Source organism: Meleagris gallopavo, chromosome 16 (assembly GCF_000146605.3).
Source record: "Meleagris gallopavo isolate NT-WF06-2002-E0010 breed Aviagen turkey brand Nicholas breeding stock chromosome 16, Turkey_5.1, whole genome shotgun sequence".
Taxonomy (NCBI): Eukaryota; Metazoa; Chordata; class Aves; order Galliformes; family Phasianidae; genus Meleagris; species Meleagris gallopavo.
This window is the reverse complement of record NC_015026.2, coordinates 6,097,306-6,121,650: the sequence shown is the minus strand read 5'-3', so window position 1 is coordinate 6,121,650 and position 24,345 is coordinate 6,097,306. Positions and strand designations below refer to the sequence as shown.

General features: G+C 37.2%; 1 protein-coding gene across 4 annotated transcripts in view; it reads right to left on the bottom strand.

Annotated features, from left to right (window-relative positions):
• The window catches only part of UNKL (unk like zinc finger), a 29,998-nt gene extending 6,618 nt beyond the window's left edge, over nucleotides 1–23,380 (bottom strand). Inside the window, exons 1-11 of one of the 4 annotated variants that reach the window (XR_795354.3) lie at nucleotides 20,943–22,781; nucleotides 19,323–19,499; nucleotides 17,296–17,429; nucleotides 15,250–15,385; nucleotides 14,399–14,516; nucleotides 10,703–10,787; nucleotides 9,090–9,202; nucleotides 8,054–8,242; nucleotides 6,524–6,586; nucleotides 5,101–5,266; nucleotides 1,192–1,284 (exon numbers count right to left, since the gene is read on the bottom strand). Coding sequence is in view for 2 of the 4 variants with exons in the window: in XM_010719484.2 (XP_010717786.1) it covers nucleotides 1,192–1,284; nucleotides 5,101–5,266; nucleotides 6,524–6,586; nucleotides 8,054–8,242; nucleotides 9,090–9,202; nucleotides 10,703–10,787; nucleotides 14,399–14,516; nucleotides 15,250–15,385; nucleotides 17,296–17,429; nucleotides 19,323–19,473; nucleotides 23,302–23,380 (1,327 nt within the window). In the remaining 2 variants the exon portion in view is untranslated. Of the gene's footprint in view, nucleotides 1–1,191; nucleotides 1,285–3,082; nucleotides 3,167–5,100; nucleotides 5,267–6,523; nucleotides 6,587–8,053; nucleotides 8,243–9,089; nucleotides 9,203–10,702; nucleotides 10,788–14,398; nucleotides 14,517–15,249; nucleotides 15,386–17,295; nucleotides 17,431–19,322; nucleotides 19,500–20,942; nucleotides 22,782–23,301 lie in introns of those variants that run through there. The other 3 variants (XM_010719484.2, XM_019620769.2, XM_010719483.2) reach the window with 3 other exon arrangements.
• Between the last annotated feature and the right edge of the window lie 965 nt (nucleotides 23,381–24,345).

Sequence of the window (24,345 nt, the reverse complement as noted above, 5' to 3'; positions counted from 1 at the left end):
CATTGAATTTTCCCAATCAGGAAACAGTTCAATATTTACTGTAAAAATTTTAATCAATAATTTTGAATAGCAATAAAAATGACATCACCTTTTCCTTGAAGAAAATAAAGCAGTCAAGTGAGTTATACTTGAAATCATGAGTCATTATTATGGTTTTCTATTTTTGCTTAAAACTGATGAATTTATGTCATCAGAGAAAACATCTTTTTAGAAATATTAAAAAAAAAAGAAAAAAATGCTCATCAAAGCTGCACTGCAACAATGTCTTCAAAAATATATCATGGAATACTCAGAAAGTGACTGCATTTCAGTCTGCTGAGCAACTACCTAAGGAAGATACAGGACAGACCAGAGATGTATGTGACATAACAAACAATAAACCTACACCTCTGTTTGCAGGAGAAGCGAGGGAGCAACACAGTAAAGGCAGTTTGGTTTAAGAATCTGGCCTAGTAAGAACTCGCAAATTTTAAGAGCCCAAGTAAAAATCCCAAGCAAACATTGTATGGAGTATGTACAACAGAGCCATCTCTTTTCTAGTACTTGAGTTACTCCTCACATCCACCTGGATTTTGCCCAACACAATCAGCACTGAGTAGCAAGGCACTGGGTGAAAACAGGCCAGCACTGCCCCATGCTGGGCACAGCCATTCCCAGTCACCCTCAGTGCAGAGCTGCTGCAGCATGCAGCCAAACCCACCAGCAGCATTGGTGGTGCTTCTGGGAAAAGGCATGTAGTAAGAGGGCAAAAAGCTGCAAAGCAGCAAGGAGTGAGAAAAAAGGTGTAAGAAACAGCCCTGCAAACACTGACGTCGGTGAAGAAAGAGCAGGAGGTACCAGAGCAGAGATTGCCTGTGGTCAGGATTTTCTATAAATGCATCAGGACGTTCTATAAATGTATGTAAGTCAGTCCTTCCATCAGCTATTCTGCCCATGGCCCCAAGGGCACGTCAAAAGCATTTTTTTAATAGACCAACCCCTTCCAAAAGAGAGACAGGATGATAGCAGTCTACCCTGCTTACATCACAAAATTAAACAGAAAGAACATAACGGAGGACTTTTCTGCACATTCACTGTTGTCTGTGACAGAGCAATTGTCTTCACAATTGTGAAGAGTAAACACCAAGAAAGGTAAGAAATAAAATGACTTTAAGTGATATGTAGTTTGATTTTATGATTTGAACCGCTTACTTGCTAATCCAAGGTCACTGCCTTCTTGATCTTCCAACTCTCTATTTATGGATGCAACATTCACACCGTTGAAATGTATATCTAAAGCTGAACCTGTTAAACAGAACACTGTTAGTGAATTATCCATGTAACTATCATGATGCTGAAATGAGGAAACTTTGATTATTTTTATTAACATTTCCATCATAAAAATCCTTAATGCCTAGATCATATCTAATACCATGCAGCACCATCCACTGGCCAAAGTGTGTTCCAATTAACACTAATAATTGCCTAACTGGGAAAATCTAATAAGGCATCTGGGATGATTTTGATGAATAGCTTTACTGTCAATACAGTTGACATGAGGAAGTACTAGGGGGGAGGGAATCACCCTGTCCTGTGCTGGACAGGATGCCCAAGAAAGGATGTTCCTCTGCCCCAACTTGCACTTCTCACCTGGCATCTTGGACAGCTTTCTCTGTCCTTTTTTTCCTCCCTCTTCTTACATTTCTATTTTTCTCTGTAAATGATATTCACCATTGTGTTCCATCAGCAATGGACCCCACTAATCACCCTTTGTGCATGTGAACCTTTCTCAGTATGTTTGTGCAACAACACCATATGAGTGAGATGTTTCTTTCTTTTCTTGTGTTGTTTTTTTTTCCCCCACTAGAATAAAAGCAGGCCATTCACACTATTTCCCTTGTCTGACAGCAGTAGCTTGCAGTAACATATCTTCTTCTGCTCCATCATTCTTCAGTGTTCAATGCATCACCTAAGCCTCAATGTTAAGTGCTAGCTCTATCTGACTGGCATGCTCATTCTCAGCTCCCCTGTTCCCTTCTTTTCTTCAGCTCTTGAGGACAATTACTCAGCCAGCAGACAGAAAAAACTTAGAGCTCCCCATGAAATCATGATGAAGGGACAAAGAAAAGGCTTCAGACCTTACTGTCTGACAAAGCTTCCTCAGTTCTTGCTAATATAACTCCTGCATTTCCCATGATCCTTTATCCAAATCCATTCTTCCTCTTTTCCCATTACCACCTACTGTCTTCCTGCAGCTCCTTCACTTTTTTTTTAAACAATTCTTCAATGCACCAATTTCTACAAGAAAATGACAGATTTGTTCTACGGATGTTTTAAATTTTTTGCTCTATTTAAATTACATACAGCACTTCATTTTCATTGCCATCCAGTATACCCACAAAGTAGAACTCTGGAGAAATGACTTACATATATGAAATTTCTTTGGGGAAAAAACCCACAAAATCTACACAGTTACAGTAAAGTACATTAACCCATACTGCCATGAGACACGGGCATTATGACTCACCTTCAAATAACAAAAATAGCATCCTGAAAACTATTTTAGAAAAATAGCTGAAGACAGCAGAGGCATATTTTACCTCAGAAGAATCAAGAATCTCTTACGCTCAATTACAGAATGACAAATGGGAAACAGAGCATATAACAGCTTAAATAACTTTGCAACACTAGTTCTGTATATAATTTTAGTATGTAATTTTAAAATTGTACTGAATTAGCATCACATCAAGTACATGGAAATTAGACCTTGGATTTTACTGTTACATTAGCTACTTGTTCTGGTCAACTAGCACATACTTACTCCAAAAGCACTCTTTATTTTGATAAAAAAAAATTATTTCCACAGTATTAACTGTAAGCAGTGACATTGTATCACTTGCAAAGAACAAAAACTAAAAATCTGCTCACTAATTCCAACAACTAAAAATAATTTTGCATTTATGTTTCAACACACAGATCATCCAACAAACCTTTTCAGGAAAGCAGGGTATATACTTGTGAGACTGTAGAAAAATATCTGCCATTTAATATTCTGCACAGATTACTTTCAAAAAAAGATGAGAAGAGGAAATGCCTACCTTACCATTGCTAAGTGCTGACTCACTGCCTGCAGTCTCCTGCTCTCTGGCACACACTGATTTAAACACAGAAACCTTCAAGCACACCAGCTAATCACAGCACAGCCCTGCTCATGTGACTGACACCACAGGCTGCAGAATACAATGTCCTTCAAATCACATTTCCTGCTACAGCCTCCTGAGTAAATCATACTTACTGTAGAAGTGCCACACATTTCAGCAAGTTTGTGCATAACGCTAATTAATAGGTACCAGCTGATACACTAGATGTCAGGATTGATACTTGGAGGGATGGAGAAAGGCTGTCTGAAAGGGCTGCCAGAAACCACATGAAGTTCAACAAAGCCAGATAAAGTAATGAAGCACTTGGGATAGAATAATCCGTTGCAACAGTACAGGCTGGGGACCAAATGACCAGAAAGCAGTTTTGCAGAAAAAAAGCTAGGAATCCTAAGAAACAATACATGCAGCATGTTCTGGGGGAAGTAAAAGCAGCTGGCCTGCATTAGGAACAGTGCAGCCAGCATGCTGAGGGAAACGATTGCTCTCCAGCACCTGTGAGACCACAACAAGAGCACCATGACCAGTTTTGGGTTTCTCCACGCAAGAAAGACATTTACATGCTGGACTGTGTCCAGTGCCTTGCTATCTGGGTGCTTAGGGGACTGAAGCACGTAATATACAGAGACTCAAACTCTCAAACTCTGTATTCTTGAAGTGATTCAGTTGATCTGTCAAAGTATTTGGGTACTCAAGCAGGCGAATCACCACTAACAGCATGAAATGTTTGACACGTGTTCAAAGACTTATTGACAGAAGGAGATGAACATACAGTGTGCTCTGTTCAGCCTGCAGCGATACTGTGTAAAAAGTACACAGCAGTTCAGAAGACAACAGTACATAATCAGTGTACATTATGTGAGCATTTCCTTTCAGAGATCATCATAAACCGTGGGATTTCAAATTGTTACAGTGTTCTGTGTTGCCATATGACTAAACCCTGTCAGAATGATGGTTAATAAAGCTCTGGGCAAATCCAACAGGGCCTGAAGTACTGCGTCCAGTTCTGGGCTGCCCAGCACAAGAGAAATGCTGGAGAGAAACCAGCATAGGGCCACTAAGACAAGTAAGGAACTGGAGAACCCAGCTCTGTATAAGCCTCCTTAGGATAAAGACGTCTGTATCTCTCTATGCATATTGTTGAGGATACCTTTGTACCAAGTATCAAGTTATTCTTGGCGTGAGAATGTAATTATTTAATTAACAGAACTGCATAATGTGACGTGATTACCTACTGGTGACTTTACTGTCGAAGTTCTCTCCTTTGTTACTAACAACTTGGATAGAAAACCAGTGTCTAATTATTATTTAAATATTTATCTCTTTTTAACATTTTCCAGTCTTGCTGGTTGGAACCAAGGGAAAGGCTCTGGGTTAGTGATGAGAATTTTTGAATGGAGTATTTTCTGAATCCGTCCTGTGTATCCAAAAAAAAGGTTCCTCCTTTTTGTGTCCTTTCAGGTTTGGCACACATAAGGGGAACAAAAATATGATTTTGTCCCTGAATGGACCAATAAGGAGATTGGAAAATAGCCAAGAAAAATCTCCCACCTTCCTGCAAAGACAGTAAAATCTGTAACTGCACCTGCTAAAGTAACCTCAAAGAGAAAAAAGTCAAATCTCAGTAGCCCACCAACACAAGTTGAAGAGACATTTCTAGGAACGTGGTGAGATGCATGATGAAGGTTTTATGTATTCTTAAAATTGCTGGCCACTATCAATGACATATACCATTTAAAATATGTCCCATGCTTATGCTTACACTGCAGAATTTATGAAAAACAACAATTTTTTGAGAAAATATTCAGTTTAAAACTCAGATATTGTTTTTAATTAAATATAATAAAGTTGAGTACATACAAATGCCTTTACCAATAAGCTGTTCTGAACTGACATTAAAATAAGGAGAACTTGAATAATGCAATAAACTACATACAATCAGAGAGTAGATGTTAAGACTTACCTATAACTGATTCAACTGTGTTACCAGCAGAATAGAATGGGAGAGTTTGGGTACTGATAATAGAGACAGTTGTAGGAGATGAACTATCTGATCCAACACTGGAGGCCAGACTGGAAGTAATACTTGAAGCAAGTGGGTTAACCACTGAAAAAACACTGAGATGGTTCTGTTAAAAACAAAACATGCATATTAGAGTATGTATGTGTATTCTTACACAGACGTGTGTAAGCACATGAAATAAATATACTGTAATTTTAGAAATAATTATTTTAGTTCAAACAGAAAGAAATCCAGAAGGAATCTCTAAATGAATAGACTAAGATAATTTTCCTTATCATTTCCATGTGGTTGGATATTGCCACTGTATGAGGAAATTCTGCTTTCAGAGAAAAGGTATTTAAATACCTTCAAATGAGCTTTACAATCAGTTAGTCAGCTGAAGTCTGATGACCCTTTTCAAAAGGAAAATATCTACTGAGCAATTATACCATTTCATTATACGTTTGTACACAAATTATATTCTAGATTTCTTTGTTCTGCAAAATTTCCCTTTAATCCAAATGCAACTGGTGCATAAACTGATCTTCATTTTAGACAAGGGAGAAAGTAAACTGCACAGCACACACCTCTATTACTTATTTCTAGCTGAACTCTTCTTTCACAGAATTCATAAAACATCCTGAGTCAGATGGGACCCACAAGGATCACCAACTTCAACTGCTGGCTCTACAGAGCACCACTCACAATTCAAACTGTAGTTCTCAAAGCACTGTCAAATGCTTGTTGAAATCCAGCAGGCTTAGTGCTGTGACCGCTGCCCTGGGGAGAATGTTCCAGTGTCTGACCACCCTCACAGTGAAGAACTTTTCTGTAATACCCAACCTGACCCTGCCCTGTCACTACTCCATGCCCTCCCCTTGGGTCCCACCACTGGTCACCAGAGAGATCAGTGCCTTCCTCTGCTCCCCTTGCAAGGAAGTTGCAGGCCAACACGAGACCTCCTCTCAGTCTCCTCTTCCCAAGGCACAACAAACCAAGAGACTTCAGCTGTTCTGCACACATGCTGCCTTTCAGACCCTTTAGTGCAAAATCACAGAAAGGCTGAGGTTGGAAGGGACCTCTGGAGGTCACCTGGTCCAACTCTCCTGGTCAAGCAGAGCCATTTAAAGTAGGCAGCCCAGGGCTGTGTCCAGAGAACTTCTAAATACCTCAAAGGAGGGTGGCTCCACAGACTCTCCGGTCCAGTGCTCAGTCACTCTCATAGTAAAGAAGAGTTTCCTGATCAGATGGAACCTCCTGTGTTTCAGTTTGTGCTCCATTACCTGTTTCTTTAGGCTGCTTTGCAAAGTGCCACAGAATTTTGATACTGCTTTAATGAATCATCCAAAAGGGCAAAATATTAGTGTTAGGCTTTTGGCAATACCTGCTTGTTGTCCTGTTCATTTTTTTTCTGCTGATTCTCAGCTGAGAAGCTTCGCTGCTTTGCCTGAAACAAGAAAAAATTATGAAATATATGAACTTAATGAGTCACTGATAAAAATATATAACTTAAAAAGAGGGCGACTTAATTTCCCTTACTGCAGTTCCATAAGGAGAGTTATATTTTAATGAGCATAGAGTAAATCAAAATTGAGCACATGGAATTTATTTCTAGCTCCAAAACTGAGTAGCCATTTTAGCACTATGATATGACTGAAATAACATGTTCCAAGTGCTTGCCAGCTGGTGACTATTTCTCCAAGAGGCTGCTGGTATAGAAGCCTGGGTTAGCCCGAAGTTTCAGCTGAACTGCCTACATTTTCTCTTTAAGCAATCATGCTACAAATAACAAACAAAAACATTTCAAATATAAAGGCAGATTTTAACACCATTTTATGATAAGGTAACTTCTGAAAGAAGTGAGACATACCTAAATAAAAGGGAACTTTAAGCCCTTTCTCTTTGCCACTGTGTTCTTGCAGAACAAGATCAAAAGTATTTCTGTTCTTTTCAAAGCAGAAACTTTAAGCGATTTCTTGAATCGCAGTAAACTCTGCATGGTCCTCCCTGTCTCTTTAGGAAGAGTTATTTCTGCCCCTTTGTAAAGTTCTTTGTTCTTTTTTTCCTTTGAGAGATGTCTAATCTGTCTTGTAGTGAATGTTCCCTATCACTCAGACACAGCTCTTCTCTTTCTATGCCTCCCATTATTCTACGTTTTCTTCTTTGCTGCAAAGTCCATCACTGCCTCCTTTCTAGGCATGGCCAATGTGGCCAGTAAAAAGTAAGCTTGACTTCTTTGTGGCTGAGATGCATGTTTTGTAACAGCACACTACTTACTGATTTTCACCAAAACAGCACCAATGTTATATTGTTTCTCAATTAATGCTGACTTACCTCCAGAAAGCAGCCATTTATTTGGTACTGTTACTTCAATAACACTTGATCATGAATCATTTGATCACTACATTAGGAGATGGAAATCTTACTTGTCAAAATAACCAGATCTCTAATTTATAGACTGGCTGAACATTTACACCTAAGAAAGTGACCATGCCTGGAGAACTTCACTGTAATGATTCTGCCATTGCCTACAACAGTTTAGCATTTAAAAAAAACAGAATTACTTTTCAACAAAAAATAAAACTGAACCCTACCAAATCTAGCTATGTTTGTGTTTCTTCACAGTTATCTTGATCTATTCTTGGCAACATGGGCTTAAAAATGACCACCACATTTCTGCAAAATTATGATTTACTGCATGCCAGCTGGGCTGCAGTGACAGATTCAGTGAGTGTTCTTAGTCCATGACAACTGCACTTTGATACACTTTTTAGCTCACTACAGGAAAAGATTCCTGACCTTGTGTTTAATATTATAAAAAAAAAATCACTGTAGATATAGGAGGTAGAGAACATTTTCTGCTTTATCTATTTAAGATTGTGTTTATACTTCTAGACACACATTATTCACATACCTGATCTTCTCGTTCAAAACCTGGTGCTTTAGGATAGCTGGATGTTGGTGAAGAAACACCTGAAGTGCTAGACTCAGAACACAAAACACCATTTGCTAATGATCTCTGTCTACAAAGAGGTCCAAGGGGTGACAAAGAACTATTGCTACCAGAACTTGATGTTACAGGTGGACTTGAAGAACAGGAAATCTGTAGGGGACAGAAAAGAGTGTCTAATATATTCTATAACACTTTTTATGTTTACAACAACATTCTCCCTTCATAAGACAATAAACTGAAATTATAAATTAATTTCACTCTTTTCTTAATACAGTATGCTAGCTTCAGCATACTTGTGTGTATTTTTGGTGTAAGCTGAAAAAAAAAGAAACAGATGACAAAAGTATGTATATATATATCTATGTGGGTGTGTGTGTATATATATATTCAAGTTGATATTAAAATAAAGATGAAAGAAAGTTCTGCAATATACCTTTCTAACTCCTGTCTCCCAGTCTTAACTGACAAAATTTTCTATTACAGAATACATTTACTACCCTTGTAATCAAAATCCTCTCTACTACCAACACACTCCACATACTGCATCGCTGTAAGAAGCTCTAAGTAAAGCATGACTGGGTGAGACATCACTTCACTTATATTAATAAATTAGGCCAGAAAAGAGGGGATCTTTCTAGATCTTTCAAGAATTAAATCCTATAGGAAAAAAAAAGACACAGATAAGCTAAGCTGTCCTTTAGTTGTATATTTGATTAACAATGACACTCCTCACTGGAGCATTCTTGCATGGAACATTGCATCTTAAGGCAAAAACAAGGGCAGAAAATACAAGTAATACATAATTAAGTCTGGATTCCAGAGCAAACGTTCCATTTAGGTTTTCAAAACCAGTTAAATATTACCTACTGACATTTACTACAGCTTTGATTTTTTTTTCTCTTTTGTTGAAGTGCAAAGAAATAAAAAGGAGATGCTTACGAAATAAAATATTGGCAGTGATGATCAGTGCTAGTATTACACAGTGATTTACACTTACATTTCCAGACTGCCCACTGTTACTTGTAACACAGTTTGTGGCATTAATACTGCTGCTCCATTCATTTGTGATTCCTATGCTGTCTGTTGAGAACAGGTGAGCACTTGGTTTGACTGAAAAGTAACAACAGCATCACAATTACTGGGTTGGTTTTGCTTTTGTTTCTTCGTTTTTTTCTCCTCTCCCCAGCCTAGAACCACTTTACTTAATAATAAACAATGTGAAGAAAAACCTTTGCTTACAGTGCATAACTTAAAAAGGAATATTAACCTTTGAGAAAGTTTATTCTTAACTTAGATGTAAATTACAATCAATTACTTGTTAATTTTAATACCAGAAAATTCATCTCAAAACAACTGAACTTCCCAATTTCCCCAAAGGCTACTTTGTTAAACTATTAAAAATCTCAGACATTTGATTATTTTAATTTAACATCTTAAGGAGATTTAGTCTTCAATTTTTTACATACAAATAACGAGTTAACAAAAAATTTTTACTTTAGTAAGCAATTGCATTTAATGATATTCCTCCCCTCATAATTCATGCACACAATACCTCGAAGTAAGGGAGTCAGGACAGAAAAAAATCTCTCAAACCCTACAAATCCTGCAAGTTTTTTTTTTTTTCCATCTCTTGCACCTAATGCATTTCTGAAGGGATAACAGTAAGCTACTATTTAGAAATCAAATGTGAACATTCTTTCCTAGGAACAGTAAATAGCTCTGCTAGTGTGCAGGGCTATGCCAGAAACAGGATGAGTGTGAGACAGAGATACCTCTCTTCACTGGAGGTAGTGCAGCTGAGGACTGTTTCTAATAGTGCAGTTTTTGCTATTCTGCTTATTAACAGTAAGCGAGAGAAATACATTAAATTTGAAATATTTGCTTCTATAACCATTCTAATTCCTTCTAACAGCAAACATCATAATTTCTGGCCAGCTCCATGCAAGTTACAAACTCTACACTGTAAGCACCCCCCCAGTTTAAGTGTATTTCCACAGGGACCATAGATGTGGTTGGAGTCCCACATGGTGGCTCCACTCGTGGGCATCACTGAAACTCCCAAATATCTGTCTTGGAGGAATTGTAAAAATTCATCATGGTCTTAAGAAATCAGGAAGGAAAAAAAGAACAAACAACAGGTCAGCTGATTGTGAAGAACTCACTGAGAGAAGACCAGGAAGACAATCATAGAAAACACATGCTTCCCCAAGCCAGTTCAACAGAGAATGGTAAAAGTTGCTGAGAGATGTATGAAGGGTGGGAAGGATTCCACAGAAATTCATTTATTTTGAAGTTTACTACAGTGGTTTCAATAGGACAACTAGTGTATTTACAAAAGTCCAACAGGTAAACATTTGGTAAGTCAAGCTCAAAGAGTTGTAGGGACAAGCTGCATTTGTAAAGAAAACATCCTGTTCTGCTGCTGCTGCAAATTTGATGTACATTCGGCAACCTCTCTTAGCAATGTAATATACTGGAAAATACAGAATGAATTTCTAAAAACAAGTGACATCAACTGCCATTTGCCTCTTAAAATTAAGGATTTTAAGTCACTTCTGCTATAGGTGCTTAGAAATAACACTGATAGAAAACAATAATTCTCTTACTTACTTTCACCATGTGCAAATGCACAAAATGGGCCACGAGGGCAGTAACCTGTCTGGCGCATATCATTGCACTTTGTAGATTTGTATATCTAAACAAAACAGAGTGTGATTAACTGAAGCATATTTCCTACTGAGCAATAAAACAGATAGAAAATTTTAAAACCTTTAAATGAAAAGTTCTTAATATTTAATTAATAGCAATACATTTAATATAGTTTTCTCAGAAAACTCAGTTTTTGCATTTTTAAAATCAAACAGAAAAGCAAAATAGTAAGAAAATTAAACCTCAAACAAGAGAATCCTAACCTCATTCTGTGTAATAATAAATATTAACAATAGTATTTTAGAAAGTGTTGCTTAAATTGCTTTTGCTTTCCATGTGTTACAGAAACAAGTCGAACACCAGTTGAAGTCATTTACACTACTGTAAGAAATTTCACAGAAGAAATAATGTATGTACTAGAATGTCTTAAGAAAAAAAGCAAAACAATCTGCTTTTTTTCCTACACACTGCCTGCATTGCTACACCTCAAATATTCAGACCTTACTAACATCAAATGTCTTTCTCAAACCTGACTGAAGCATGTGAGAACTGAAGTAACACTGACAGTTCAGGGCAGTAATCCTGATGTATGTTGCACATAAGATCCAGCTGCAGTTTCCTGCTCTAACAGGATCTCTTGTCTTTGTATTTCACATGGCTTAGACAAAGCTGACATAGAACAATGTTTATATAGCACGCAGATTCTTCTCATAATTAATTCCAGGAATTTGCAGATCTGTGGCAAATGGCAGTAGTCCCCCAAGCTTTGGCAACAGAAATATAGAAATAATTTATTTTTCCTTAAACACTGAATAGGAGACAAAACACCCATAGTACAGAAGCATTCACCTGAAGAACACACTTTACAAACAGAGCAGTGGAACTCATCTTTCTACCAATTTCACTGGCAGCTATCAAAACACTGCAAAACACAAAGGAGTGATTTGTGCACACCATACACAAATTAGGAAATGAAGCTGGATCCTTCTCTTACCTGTTCTCTGTTTATTGGTGAATACAAAATCTGAACTCTGTATATCTTATGTTTATTATGCAGAAGAAAAAAGTAGTACTACCAGATGGTTTCAGCAAAAGAATTAGCTAGAAGTTGAGTCTTGATTTCTGGTCCTAATCACAAAATCATCCCTAGTCCTGTGAGATACCCAGGTGGTGAGAAATGCCTACTGATAAATACTACTATTGTAAGAGTGGCAATATAGATAAAATCAAAAGACTCTAGGGGCCAGAGTGGCCCCGATTCTGGAGATGGCCACATCATCCACACGTACCAATGTTACAAAAGCTGCTATTTAGCAATGGTGGAATAAAGCTATTCCTAAATACGATAACCATGAGATTTCTTCAAAAATCAGTCATTGAGCCAAAAGGCAATGAGAATATTCTTTATTTGAATCTGGTGAAGTGTGAGGACACAACGTCCAATATAAAAAGATAAAGCTGGATAAAGTGACTATGAATTGAACTTAAAGGATACAGAAAAGTAAGGCTGAATTAATGCCCTTGATTTCAAATCAGTAGGATGAGAAATGAAGGCAAATGGTAACCACCATCAAACTGACTGAATTTCAAACAGAGTAAAATGAGCACTTCACATTCTCTAGTCAGAGGCTCAAAAGCTGTGTGGAATTTCCATTCTAACCAGCTACAGCCAGAGCTAGAGCAAAGGGAAATGATTACAGAGAACAACGTTGAATAAAATCTCCTTTGAGCAGAAGCATGTTGCTAGTTTCTGTGAAATTAAATGCTACAGCTAAAATTAAGTGAAATGACAACCCTATGACCATGAAGCTGTCTTGCATACCAGCAGGAATTATGTCCAACACTTCAACAAAGGCAGTACAGCTAATGGAAATAAAGATGGACAAAGACTGAGGTGATCCAGCTGATGTGGGAGCAAACTAAAACTACCTTTGGTTCAGGGCCAGGAAATGAATTAGCAGGCAACTGCTAAGTGAGAGGTTTTAAAGAGCTGGCATATAAAACAGCTGCAGTTGGCACATACTTTTAGTAAAACAGTCATATCAAAAGCACTACATATGGCTGAGTTATATCAGGCATAGCACCCATTAAGTTTGAGAAGAGCAAAAACAGCTGATTGAGACCACTGTGAGTCCACCAATTATTCTGTCATAATTTAATTAAGGACTGAAAGAAATGGAATAAAATTAAAGGTACATTTGGCAAAGCCTGTTGTGGTAGACTCATTACAGAACTTTGATAAATCAAAGATTCTTCTCTAAAATGAAAAAGTGGTCATTCTAATAAGACATCAATAAACTATGGAAAGAATAATTAATTCAGATAATGAAGATTATGACTATTACCAATGTAAGATATCTGCTGTTAAAGAAATGGCTAGATTACAATGGATGGTAAGAAGGAGGGCAGCAGACAAAATTGGCTTCACACCTCAAGCCTCAGCCTTCTGACTTATTTTAGTATTTTCACTAATAGCTTTGTCATAAACTAAAGTATGATAGTTACACTAAGCAGGAAGACACTGTTATTACAGAAAAGGGCTGGAATATAACATGGAAGAAATTAGGTAATCTGAAGTAAATCCATACAGTAAAATCTCTAGTAATCAATAAGAACAGAGAAATTCTGGAGCAGCATCTCGGGATTGGAGATAGTAAACACCTACTTAATATAAAGATGCAGATGGTCAACCTGATAGGGGACATGATAAGGAGGAGTTTGAAAAAACCTTGAAGTCAGTATTGTAGGAGTTTCTTTCAGAATGGTATGCTCTTGAGATTACTTCAATAATCTTCATAATTGGAAGAGAAAACAGCAATTACTTGAGTGGTTTTTGCTTATAACTTACTAAGCTTTTAACTTCCTAATGCACCCAATATTCTGCTGTGAATTCTTTATGCCTGTTCAGAGGTCCCAAATCCCAAATATTAAGTACTGTACAGGTAGCTTCTTACACAACGTGTCTTTTCAGTATCACAGTTTTTTTCCTCCATTAACTGGAAAATTTAATACTTTCTTAGTGCTGCAATACATTTAAATCTCAGCAGATAACAAGGCACTGCTCTCTTCCCCAGCACTTTATTTTTACACTCAAATATCCAGCAAATGAGTGTTACAATGAGTGTACCTATAGAGGAATGTAAATTCACTTTCTTTTTCTGGAGTGTCTTCCTTCAGCCAGTAGGAAGAGACACTGCTCTTTCCACTTTCTCTGGCATATTCAGATTCTTGCAATTATTTGCAATACAGCTTTTAACAATGCTCAAAATTGTAATTTGTCCCAAGTTACAGGACAAAAAGTTAGGTAAAATTTATACCCAAATCTTATATATAGGCAATCAACATGAAAAAAAGGGTTTTCAGAAGTCATGTGAAAAGTCAATCCAGTTACTAGATTACAAGCATTCAAATGCTGCAGGGAATATGAATTCATTTTTCACTAAGTAGAATAATAAAAATGCCTAGCAGTGAAAACCACAGCAGTAAAATAAATATTCTCAGCAAATTTTGCTTAAACCAATAATTCAACTACTGGAAGAGTTGCATGACTTCTCTCTCCAAATGTTACGTATTTTTCACATGTATCATCTTTAACAGATACTTGAATTCATAATAAATTTAAAGTCACTAAAAGTAAGAAGAAGCTCAATTTCTTACCTCAGGATGAAATTGCTGCTCTGTACGAGAATGACAGTATTGACAGCTATCCCCACTTTCACACCTTGAAGGTTCACCCCATTCATCTGCATGTTTTACACTGGGGCAAGGAGTAGACCTAGAAACAAATGATGCCCAGAGCATGTTTCTATCTAATTCCTAGCAGAAGTCTCAAACCATTTCCCATTAAATTTGAGGAGCTTTGTTTCTGGGACCAATAAAGTTGTAAATTCTAGGAGAAAACTAGCCTTTTGTCTCTGACAGAAGAAGGAGCAAGTAGGATTCCAGCTTTCTTCTGTCTGGTGACATTTATGAACAGTCCTCAAACTGTCAAGCAAAACCCATCAATTCTAAAGCCTATAGCACAGCATGATGAAACACCAAATAAATGAAGAAACCGATGTTTCAGAATGACAGACTCTCTCTAAAACTAAGTGAAGAGATGCATTAAAGTTTGGTCCTAAAAGTACTGCTCAGAAAAAGAAAATCTGAGGAGTGAAAACAAAAGAAAGCCAGAAATTATAACTGGTCTTTTCCCAACAAAGAAGGTATCACTTGGTGATTCTTGATTTTCACTAAAAATTAAACCTTTCATTCTTCACAGGAAAAACAGAATATTTTTTACTACCATTTCAGGTTTTTATTCTTCAGAAGTGACTGATCATTCTGAACAGATGATTTTTTTTTCCCCACAATAAATAAATAAATGAATAAACAAACAAACAGCAAAGCTACTGGGAAAGAGATGTTTTTATTCCATTGGGAATACCCCCAGCATAAGAGTCCACACAAACCAGTCCATTAAGAACTGTCTTGACTGATCAAAGAGTGTACTCCAAATATTTATGTACCTGTATTTGAATGTTCTGGGATTCCGCCTCCTGTCGCGGCTGTTGTGGTAGTGTGGACACGCGTAGCCCTGGCGGCAGAGCCTGGGTGGCTTTGTGCACTGCTCTGTCTTGTAGCCAGCTAGTACAAAATTTGTGTCTGTAAACAGGTCAAAAAGTCAGAGAAATAAGCAACTAGATTTTGTATTTCAAGTGCCTTGAGTTAGCTTAGGAATCATGCTATTTTGTAAAAAAAAGTTATGAATCACAGACTCATCCATCCTTATAAATCTAGATACTTTCTTGCAAAGAAATCTTCATCACATTTATATTCTATAGCAACTGTATAATAAACTACATAAATACAGAACTACCAACCTTGGTAGAGAAACTATCCAGAAATTCTCACTGCATCTATTCAACATTTTGAAAATGAAAACCTTAAGCAATACGACTCATTTTAGTAAGACAAACACTGAAACCATTTCAAGTTCTATATTTACATTTATTCTTAAGTTTAGTGCTGACGCTCCTTATTTCACCAGAACTTCTTTAATGATAAGGCATTCTAATACTAGCTACTAATATCTCCCTGGACAAATTCTAGAGCCTCTATTAGACTCCTGCCTCTTTATCTGCATCTGGTGCCAGTAAGGAGGAATTAGGACATGAAGAAGGTTCTGTCTAGAAACAGAAAAAGACAGAAAAACAATGGAGCAAGCAAATAAATTAGAAGGTAAAATTTGGCTAATTGTCAGCATGGAACAGTGAATTACACCAAACCAATCTAATTCCTTCCTAAGGTAGGAAAATGGCTTCAGGTATGACTGAAGCAATCACTATCACGTATCTTGTCTTTAGCAAACCTGTCTGAGATGTTCACAAAAACAAATACAGCAAAATTCCTACCAAATTTGTGGAAAGCAAGCTGAAAAAGCATTCTCAAAGAGTCATTAATGGTGTACTCTAAAATAGCAAGGCTTACTGATCAGAGTAGCACACAGAGTCTACATGTCCTTCAGTCCTCTTCAATAGTTTAATTTAAAACTGAGGAAAACAAAGCTGAAATCACCAGCTGAATGATTATTTTCAGTCTCTGGCAATTATATGCAATCCCACCACATTTAGTAGGATGTAAAGAAGTCACACAATATTATATAACATAACACTGCAGCAATGCAAAGAACCCAATAAAAATGCTTGTAGTTGATTAACTTTGCTGCATTTTCCTTATTTTTTACTTTCCAATACAAAAATATTCCAGTATTTTTCATCTAGAGCTGATAACGACAGACTATACATTTTAATACTTAAATGATTGGAATTCATCCTCTATCAGAATAAAAAAATATATATAGCAGGGACAAATATCATAAGATTATCTTCCCTGAATTCTTTAGAGACACTATCTTCATGTCACCTCTTCCTATGTCACTGTCCATGCAGGAAATTTTGAAAGTAATTGTATCCTGCAATCTTTCCTATAGTAACGTTTGGACAAGAGCTCTAATAATAGGCAACTGATATAACATCTTTGGCAGAGTAAGAAGCAAGTGAAATCAAATCTGAAAGTCTTAAGAAAACCAAGACAATTGGTTTTAAGCAATCTCATGTAATGCTTTCAAGGCACTCACATCCAAATACTTTCCTCCAATTTTCTATTTAACATTTTACTTCGTTCCTGCTAGTCAATCTCAGCAAAGAACAAAGGTTTGTTAACTATTCAATTAATGACTTAAAAACAAAGACCGATCATTATTACTCCTCAGCACAAGACACAGCTCCTACTGACTTGCATGAATAGTCTCCCAATTGATACAGATTAGCAGTACTTGTATTAACTAAGCTGAGACACACTAAACATTTTCAAAACATTTTCAATTTACAATCTCAATACAAATGTGAAAGACTATACAAAACTGCTCACAAATATCTGTATTACTTACAGAAACCATTTTTTTACTCTATTACAAAAAAGACTTCTGAATATCTCCCAAGTTTGGACCCAGGGTCAACAAATTGGATCAAACATCATCAAAGAAACGGAGAAAGGAGACAGGGTAACATTACCCTGCCATCTTGGATCTTCACTAAGGATCTTCTCAATCATTGCTTGACTTGCTAAATTCCCTGGTTGCAGATCTGGAATGCCTTCACCACATCCTAGCTGCCCATTCTGTAAAGTTTCCTGTGCCTGAAGTTCTCTGGAATGGAGAAAGAAAATAACACTGCAAAACTGTATAGCTACAGTAACCCTATCTGTCCTACAAAAAATCTTGTCCTATTCTATCAAAAAATTACCATTTAATCTAGATTCCAACAAATCTAAATTGGAATAAAAAAGCAAGCAGACAGTCATGAGGAATAACCATGTAAGACTAATCAAAGAGAACATATGAAGGAATGCTGGCATTACATATACAGCCAATGTTTGTACCTGCAGTGTACCTCAGTGTGCTGATATGCTGACATTCTGTACATGTTATTCATTACTAATACTCTACTGCCACTATGACACGGTAGAAGTAAAAGAAATAACAGAAGTTGCAAAAAGTATGTTCAGCTCACTGTAGCATTTTGCAAGAGAAGCATACCAGGACAACTGGGAGATCTAATAGCAAATTATAATTATTGGGTAGAGCATCTCTTCTGCAAATATTTATAACTTTTTTTCAAAAAAGCAATGCAAGCTTGGTGAACAATTAGAATGAGCACTACCTAACTAAAACTTGTTGTATTAGTGCTAAGAAACTTCTATCAAAAACCCGAGACAATTTTATTACACCTGTTTTACAAAATCAAGCTGCAGTTTCAACAATGACAAATTAGTTACATGGATTAAAAAAAAAAAAAGATAGAGATAATATAGCATAACTGTATTAGGCAGACTTTGAAGCAATGTTGATACAAGATGAGGAACCAGTCACCAGAGGTGGTTCTACAATAGTCAGTCTTCATGAGAATCAAAAGCCCCTACTGCTTCATCTAGGCACAGACAGTCCAGGAGCTTATCTGCTATTCCAAAACACTCCTACTCCAAGAATCTCTGAAGAGGAACTTGATAGTTGACAATGGAAATAGTTATTATACATTTCACGTATCATTTCAAGAACTTCCCTGCTCTGTAGTATCTCCCAAGAAAAACAAAAATCTCTAAGAGGATGGGAAAACATGACTAACTCAATGACAAGACAGGAACCTTTTAAGCTATCAAAAAAAATCTTTTACAGAGTCAAGAAATGTGAAGAAAAACAGATATTGTTCCCAAAGAATGCTTCTTCTTAAAGGTGGAGGTGAGAAGAACAAGGCTCTTAGGTGAAATAAAGTTAATACCTACATCAATGATTCTACTATAACTTCTTCACTCTGCTTACAATGAAAACCCCCTGGTATTGGTGGACATACTAGAGCAAACTATCACTAAACATTGTCTGGACTTTCTTTACGAATGCTAGATATTTGAAATCAGGAGATGCAGTGGCACATGACCATTTTTCACAAGCTTAATTTAGGTTCAAGCTGTTAAAATATGGACTCCTGTTATGAGCATCTTCAGCTCTATGCAGCCAGAACATGCTTATCACCCAGTTTAGGCCACAACCAAAACTCATTTGTGCCACTACCATGACTCACCAAGTACCTTCTTTTGACAGTAATTTCCTCATATGTTAGAGAGGTAGAAAATAATACTGATATTATATACATGAAAAAAAACAAACCAACAATGGCAGAAAGCAAAATGTCAAAAATAAGTTCAGAACCCGAAAAATGGCATAACAGTTATAAATTTATAAATGTAAAAATCACACACAAATTTACAAGGCATACATGACTCAGGACAGAATAACTGGTCTTTCATTAGTCCTAAGAATTACACATAAGGCTCTTCAAACAGCAAATCACAAAATGTTAGTGTTTGTATTTCCTAGCATGCTTACACCTGCTATCTTGATGCACAGTAAAATGCATTCTTATGTTCTGTAGTTACAGATGAAATCACGTTCTTCATGCAAAGCACGCTACATTGTCTGGTGTGTAGTTGTAACAGACATGGCATTTTCTGCTTAACAGGCTGCAGAATTTGAAATACAGACTACCTTATGTCATATACTGGAGGTCTAAGGTCATGCGGCCCATGAGCAAAGGCACAGTGAATCCCATTCTTCACGCAATGACCCCGGGCATCTGTTTCATGAATGCATGTTCCAGTCTTGTAATATCTGAGATGGTATTTCCTTTCTGTATCTCCTGTTGTTCGATGTAGGTAAGGGCAACTATATCATAGAAAGAGGAAAGTTTAAGCTTTGCTTTATTTTTAAACATTCAACTCTGAATTCTGCTCTCTCTCGTTAACTCGTAACAAACAACTTTGCAGGATTCACAAACAAATCTGACAGATCAGCTTAAAAATGAAAAGTGTTAATCTACTTCATAGTCTCCACTAAAATTACAAGAGTCTATACTAGGCTAGCTTACAAAGATACCCTTAATAAATACAGCAAACACCCATGTAAGAAAACAACACCTGAACTGAGAAATGTCATTGTCCATACTGATACAAGCTTAAGGCATTTCCTTACTACAAGAAAATTGTTTACTGTTTGTTTTTGTTTTTTTAAATGCTACAGTTATTTACAGTCAAGGGGTACTTGAGATATCATGATGTTTTGTTCTGCCTGATCCTTATAGGCACAGAAACTTCTTGAATAGCCTAAAAGCAAACTTAAATTGACTTCTCTACAAAAAGTAAGAGAAAAATTCCTGTACCAGCAATAAATCTTTGTAGGTATACTAACCATTTTCAACACACAACTCTGTGAGGCCTGGTCTGTACTCTAAGTCATTAACATCATGTATGGATTATAATTCTATCAGTTGTAAACAAATAGGGAAAAAATGCTTATGCAGATGTGTCTGTTCTCCCCAAGTTTACTTCAGTGCAATTAATTTTGGTCACTGCTGGGTTTGAAAAAATACTTCTCTACAAAAATTACTTTCTCTCATCCTGAAGTAAAAAGAAACTACATAAAAAAACTTGGGGTGTGGTACAGAATAACAAATAGAAAACCCCACAGAAAGATGTTCTTGCAGACAGAGGGAGAATGATGAAGTACTAAGCAGAGTTTAGCATTCATAAGAATGACGTTGGCCTAAGCTTTGCTTACCATGTTCTAAGAAGATTATTTAGAAAACAGATTAAGCAATTTACTTGCAAAAACTTACAGGTCTATTTATATATTAAAATCAAAACGCTAAATTTTTCCTATACTGCTAAGATACCTGTAGCTTGAACTGATTTCCAAGAATTGATACTTATGATTTCTAAGATGCAAGTTTCTTTCTTTTAGAAATTTTAAAACACTCAATCAAGATAAATGGTGTATGGGAACTTCTAAGTCACAGCCTGAACCACTGATTGAGCACCTGGAAGAAGAGACCAGTCAGCCCTGGAAGCAATTCAACCTGTGCAATTGGGAGACCTTAAGGCCTCACTTAAGGGCTGACTGCCCCCCACAGAAGGATCTCTTCCTGGAGATCCCTCCTTTGTGGAGTTTTTCTGTGAGCCTATGTCTTTAGAGACAGGAGAGCAATCCTCTTTTTGTGACATCTTCTCAATGCATTGGTCCTGCTGCTGTTACAAATGGGTTGCAGCCAGTGAGTTTACTTATACCTCTTTAAATCCCAACAGAATTAATTAGTAAGAAGAGTAAGCATACCAAATTCAGTGCTACATCTCATTCTTTCAGTGTAAGACAAAACATAACCAACAATCAAGATCTGGAAGTAGTTCATTCACACTTCCTGGTTCTGTGTGAAAAGACAGATGGGATGCAATTTTTGTTGGAGGCATTTTGGTGACTCAGCTGAACTTCGTAAGAAATGCTTTGTGATGTATGATCAGCACTGTGCAGCCTTCCCGTTCTGCTAGAATTGCTACTGATACAGAAAAATGAGAAAGCTGTTAGGGCTGGCAGAAGTATCAGACAGACTCTAGTCTTGTACTGAAGTTGAAACAAATGAAATTGCAATCTGAAATTATGTTGACTATTGCTAGCTGTCCCGCCACTAGCAGAATTTGTGCAGGAGTTAAGTGGGAAAACATACTAGCAGATTGTTCGTTACAAATTACTACATGTGCACAGCACATAGGTGAGAATATTGTCTCAGTCTTATGCTTAATGCTCACTCCTCCGTTTTCATCTGTTTAATTTTGCTGGTTCCTGTTGAAAACAAGAATTAAATGTCTCCCAGTCCAAAGCGTACAGGTTCACAACTCACTGCTCATCTCTGTGTCAGCGGCCCCTTAGTGGATGGCAAGCATTTTTGCTTAGATATCTGGGCTCTTTCCCTAGAGAAATTACCAATCCGAAGATGTCTCATAAAATGTTAAAGCCTCCAATTACATTCAAATGAATGCTTAAAAAGAGAGAATTATGGAATTCAGATATTTTGTCAGACAAAACACAGCTCCTTCCATGCACAGCGAGAGGGAGAAATACTCAGGTCACAATTTTTCCCATGTAAAGGCAAAACAGATTCCAAAAACAAGCTAATAAAGAAATATGAGCTCTCTCAAGAGTCTTATGTTTTCTTTGGCCTAAGACTCAATTATGCCATCTACAACTACAGCAAAGGATTGCATGAGCTTTCATCTCACTTCTCAGCTCTTGAAGCATCCCCTTATTTGCTTCTACCAGTGCAATCTTGCTCTGCTAACATTCTTTTAAAAGACTGCTTTTTTTTTTTCTTCCTTTAGTACCACTATCTATCATTCAGTAATGAAAAGTTAATTTTTGTGCCCAGTCAACAAAATGACATGAGCATCCATTATCCTCTTGTTGATATTCAAACAAGAACTGCTCATGTTCATGGGTGCTTTACAAATACCTGAAGAGGTACATAACTGTTTTCTTTTAAATCATCCCCAAAGACATTTTTTGCTTTTTGTTCTGCTTAGGTACAATTCTAAATATTGTCATGCTGCCTACTACTTCTTTGTTGTTTACCTTCACTTGTCACCTGTTGTTTAGTTTGTAACTCCTGGGGGAAAATTCCACCTTTTTTTCTTCTGTGACTACAGCCTGGAACACAAAAGATATCTGATCCGTGATAAGAGCTGCTAAGCACTGCAATAACCAAAATAACTGTCTTCACATTTTAAAACACGTGAGCAGCATAACTACATATTTCCTGTCTGTTTTTCTGTTTTGATTTTTTTTTTCCTGTCAGAAGTCTTTCCTTGCTTCCATCACTGCAGATGAAGCTAGTTCCTCTATGTTATACGACCACAATATACCCAGCTCCTCTATACATGCCTGCCTGTCATACCATTTGCTCACTCCTATCTCCACAAAGCTTCACCCTCTCCCCATGATTCCTGTGGCCTTTACCCAGAAGAGACATGTGTCCATGGAAAAGCAAACCCTAATGGTCTACTCAGGTAACCAATATATGAACGCCTTCAAAGAATCACAGAATGGCCTGGGTTGAAAAGGACCACAGTGATCATCCAGTTTCAATCCCCTTGTTATATGTATGGTCGCCAACCACCAGACCAGGCTGCCCAAAGCCACATCCAGCCTGGCCTTGAATGCCTCCAGGGATGGGGCATCCACAACCTCCTTGGGCAACCTGTTCCAGTGCGTCACCACCCTCTGGGTAAAAAACTTCCTTTTTCCCTCTCTGCAGAGCCATCACAAAACAGTCCTTCTCCTTTATAGCCCGTCAGCCCCTACTCAGTGCAGTTTGCACATAATATTTCAAAACTGTCAGGAGAAAAACACAACTGCCAAAAAATGTTCAGGGACAACAGGAACAATACTAGGAGAAAATAAACTTCTTACATTCTGCTTTCAAAATGGTTACAAAACAGTAAGATAGCTCTAACTCCATGACATCCTAAAGAACACATGCTTACATAAAAGAGTACATACCAAAACCTCACAAGTCATTCACAAAAAGTTCTCTCAGTCAAACTGCAGGATCCTCTCAATCATTTTTGCTAAGAAAAAATTAACATCTTTCTGTAAAGCCATTAATTCTATAAACACCTAGGGACTGAAAGAAATCACTTACTCATCTCCATCTGGGCAGATTCCTGTAGTCTCATCATATTTTGTACAATAAACATCGGGACTGTAGTTAAAAGTTCCATCACGCCTTCGTATAGGTCTACGACGACGCTGATTTAGGAAATGCCAATGAAAACAGGTAAATGGTCTGTGCTGGGTACACTTGTGCTGCAAAAATAGAGGGCACTGCTCTGTCCTAAATTCCTTTAGATACCTAAAAAATTAAACTGTGTTACAAGTTTATCTTATCGGAGGCACATCTTTACAGTACTAACAGGGCACTGGACAATTCAGTGCATTTAGCCCGTAAATATTTTACAAATGTACCTGCACACTGTTTTAGCTCCTATGCGTAATTAACCATTTAACAGCTGAATGAATGCTTCTGAATGAGTGATTTCATTTCTGATGACAGATGTGTTACAAATAAAATACAGCAGAATGTCTGGCACATTATTCTACATCATGTAATTGAGCTAAAAATCAAACAAATAAATTTTAAAAAACGCAGCATTCAGAATTTTGCCCTAAGTAACCACTACACAGAGATTATAAATCCATCAAGGTACCTGAATAAGCATTCATATGGCTTGCTGTCACACAACAATAAAGGCTATTTTAGCTAAAAAGCACTCCTAGCTTAACCAGGCACTTAATCACAATAATCCTCAGAATGTGGGCACTCTACAGAAAGCTAGAGGACTGAAAGTAGTTTAAAAAGATTAGCAGGGGCCGTGCGAGGGAATTCAGCAAACTTATTTTAGGGAGTGTTAGGTTTGCATTGGGACAATTTAAATGTCTCTCTGAAGATTATTTAGGAGTAGAATCACAGAATTGTTTGAGTTGAAAGAGACCCTTATAGGTCATCTAGTCCAACAATGAACAGGGACATCTACAGCTGGATCAGGTTGACAGAACCATAGAATCGAAGCAAGTAGGACAGCCCTTCATGGACACCTCGAGCACAAAAGCTATTTAGGAAGTCTGAGCCTTTTCATTGCATATCACGATCACACCAGACTGGGCATTACTGTATTCTTTGTCAAAG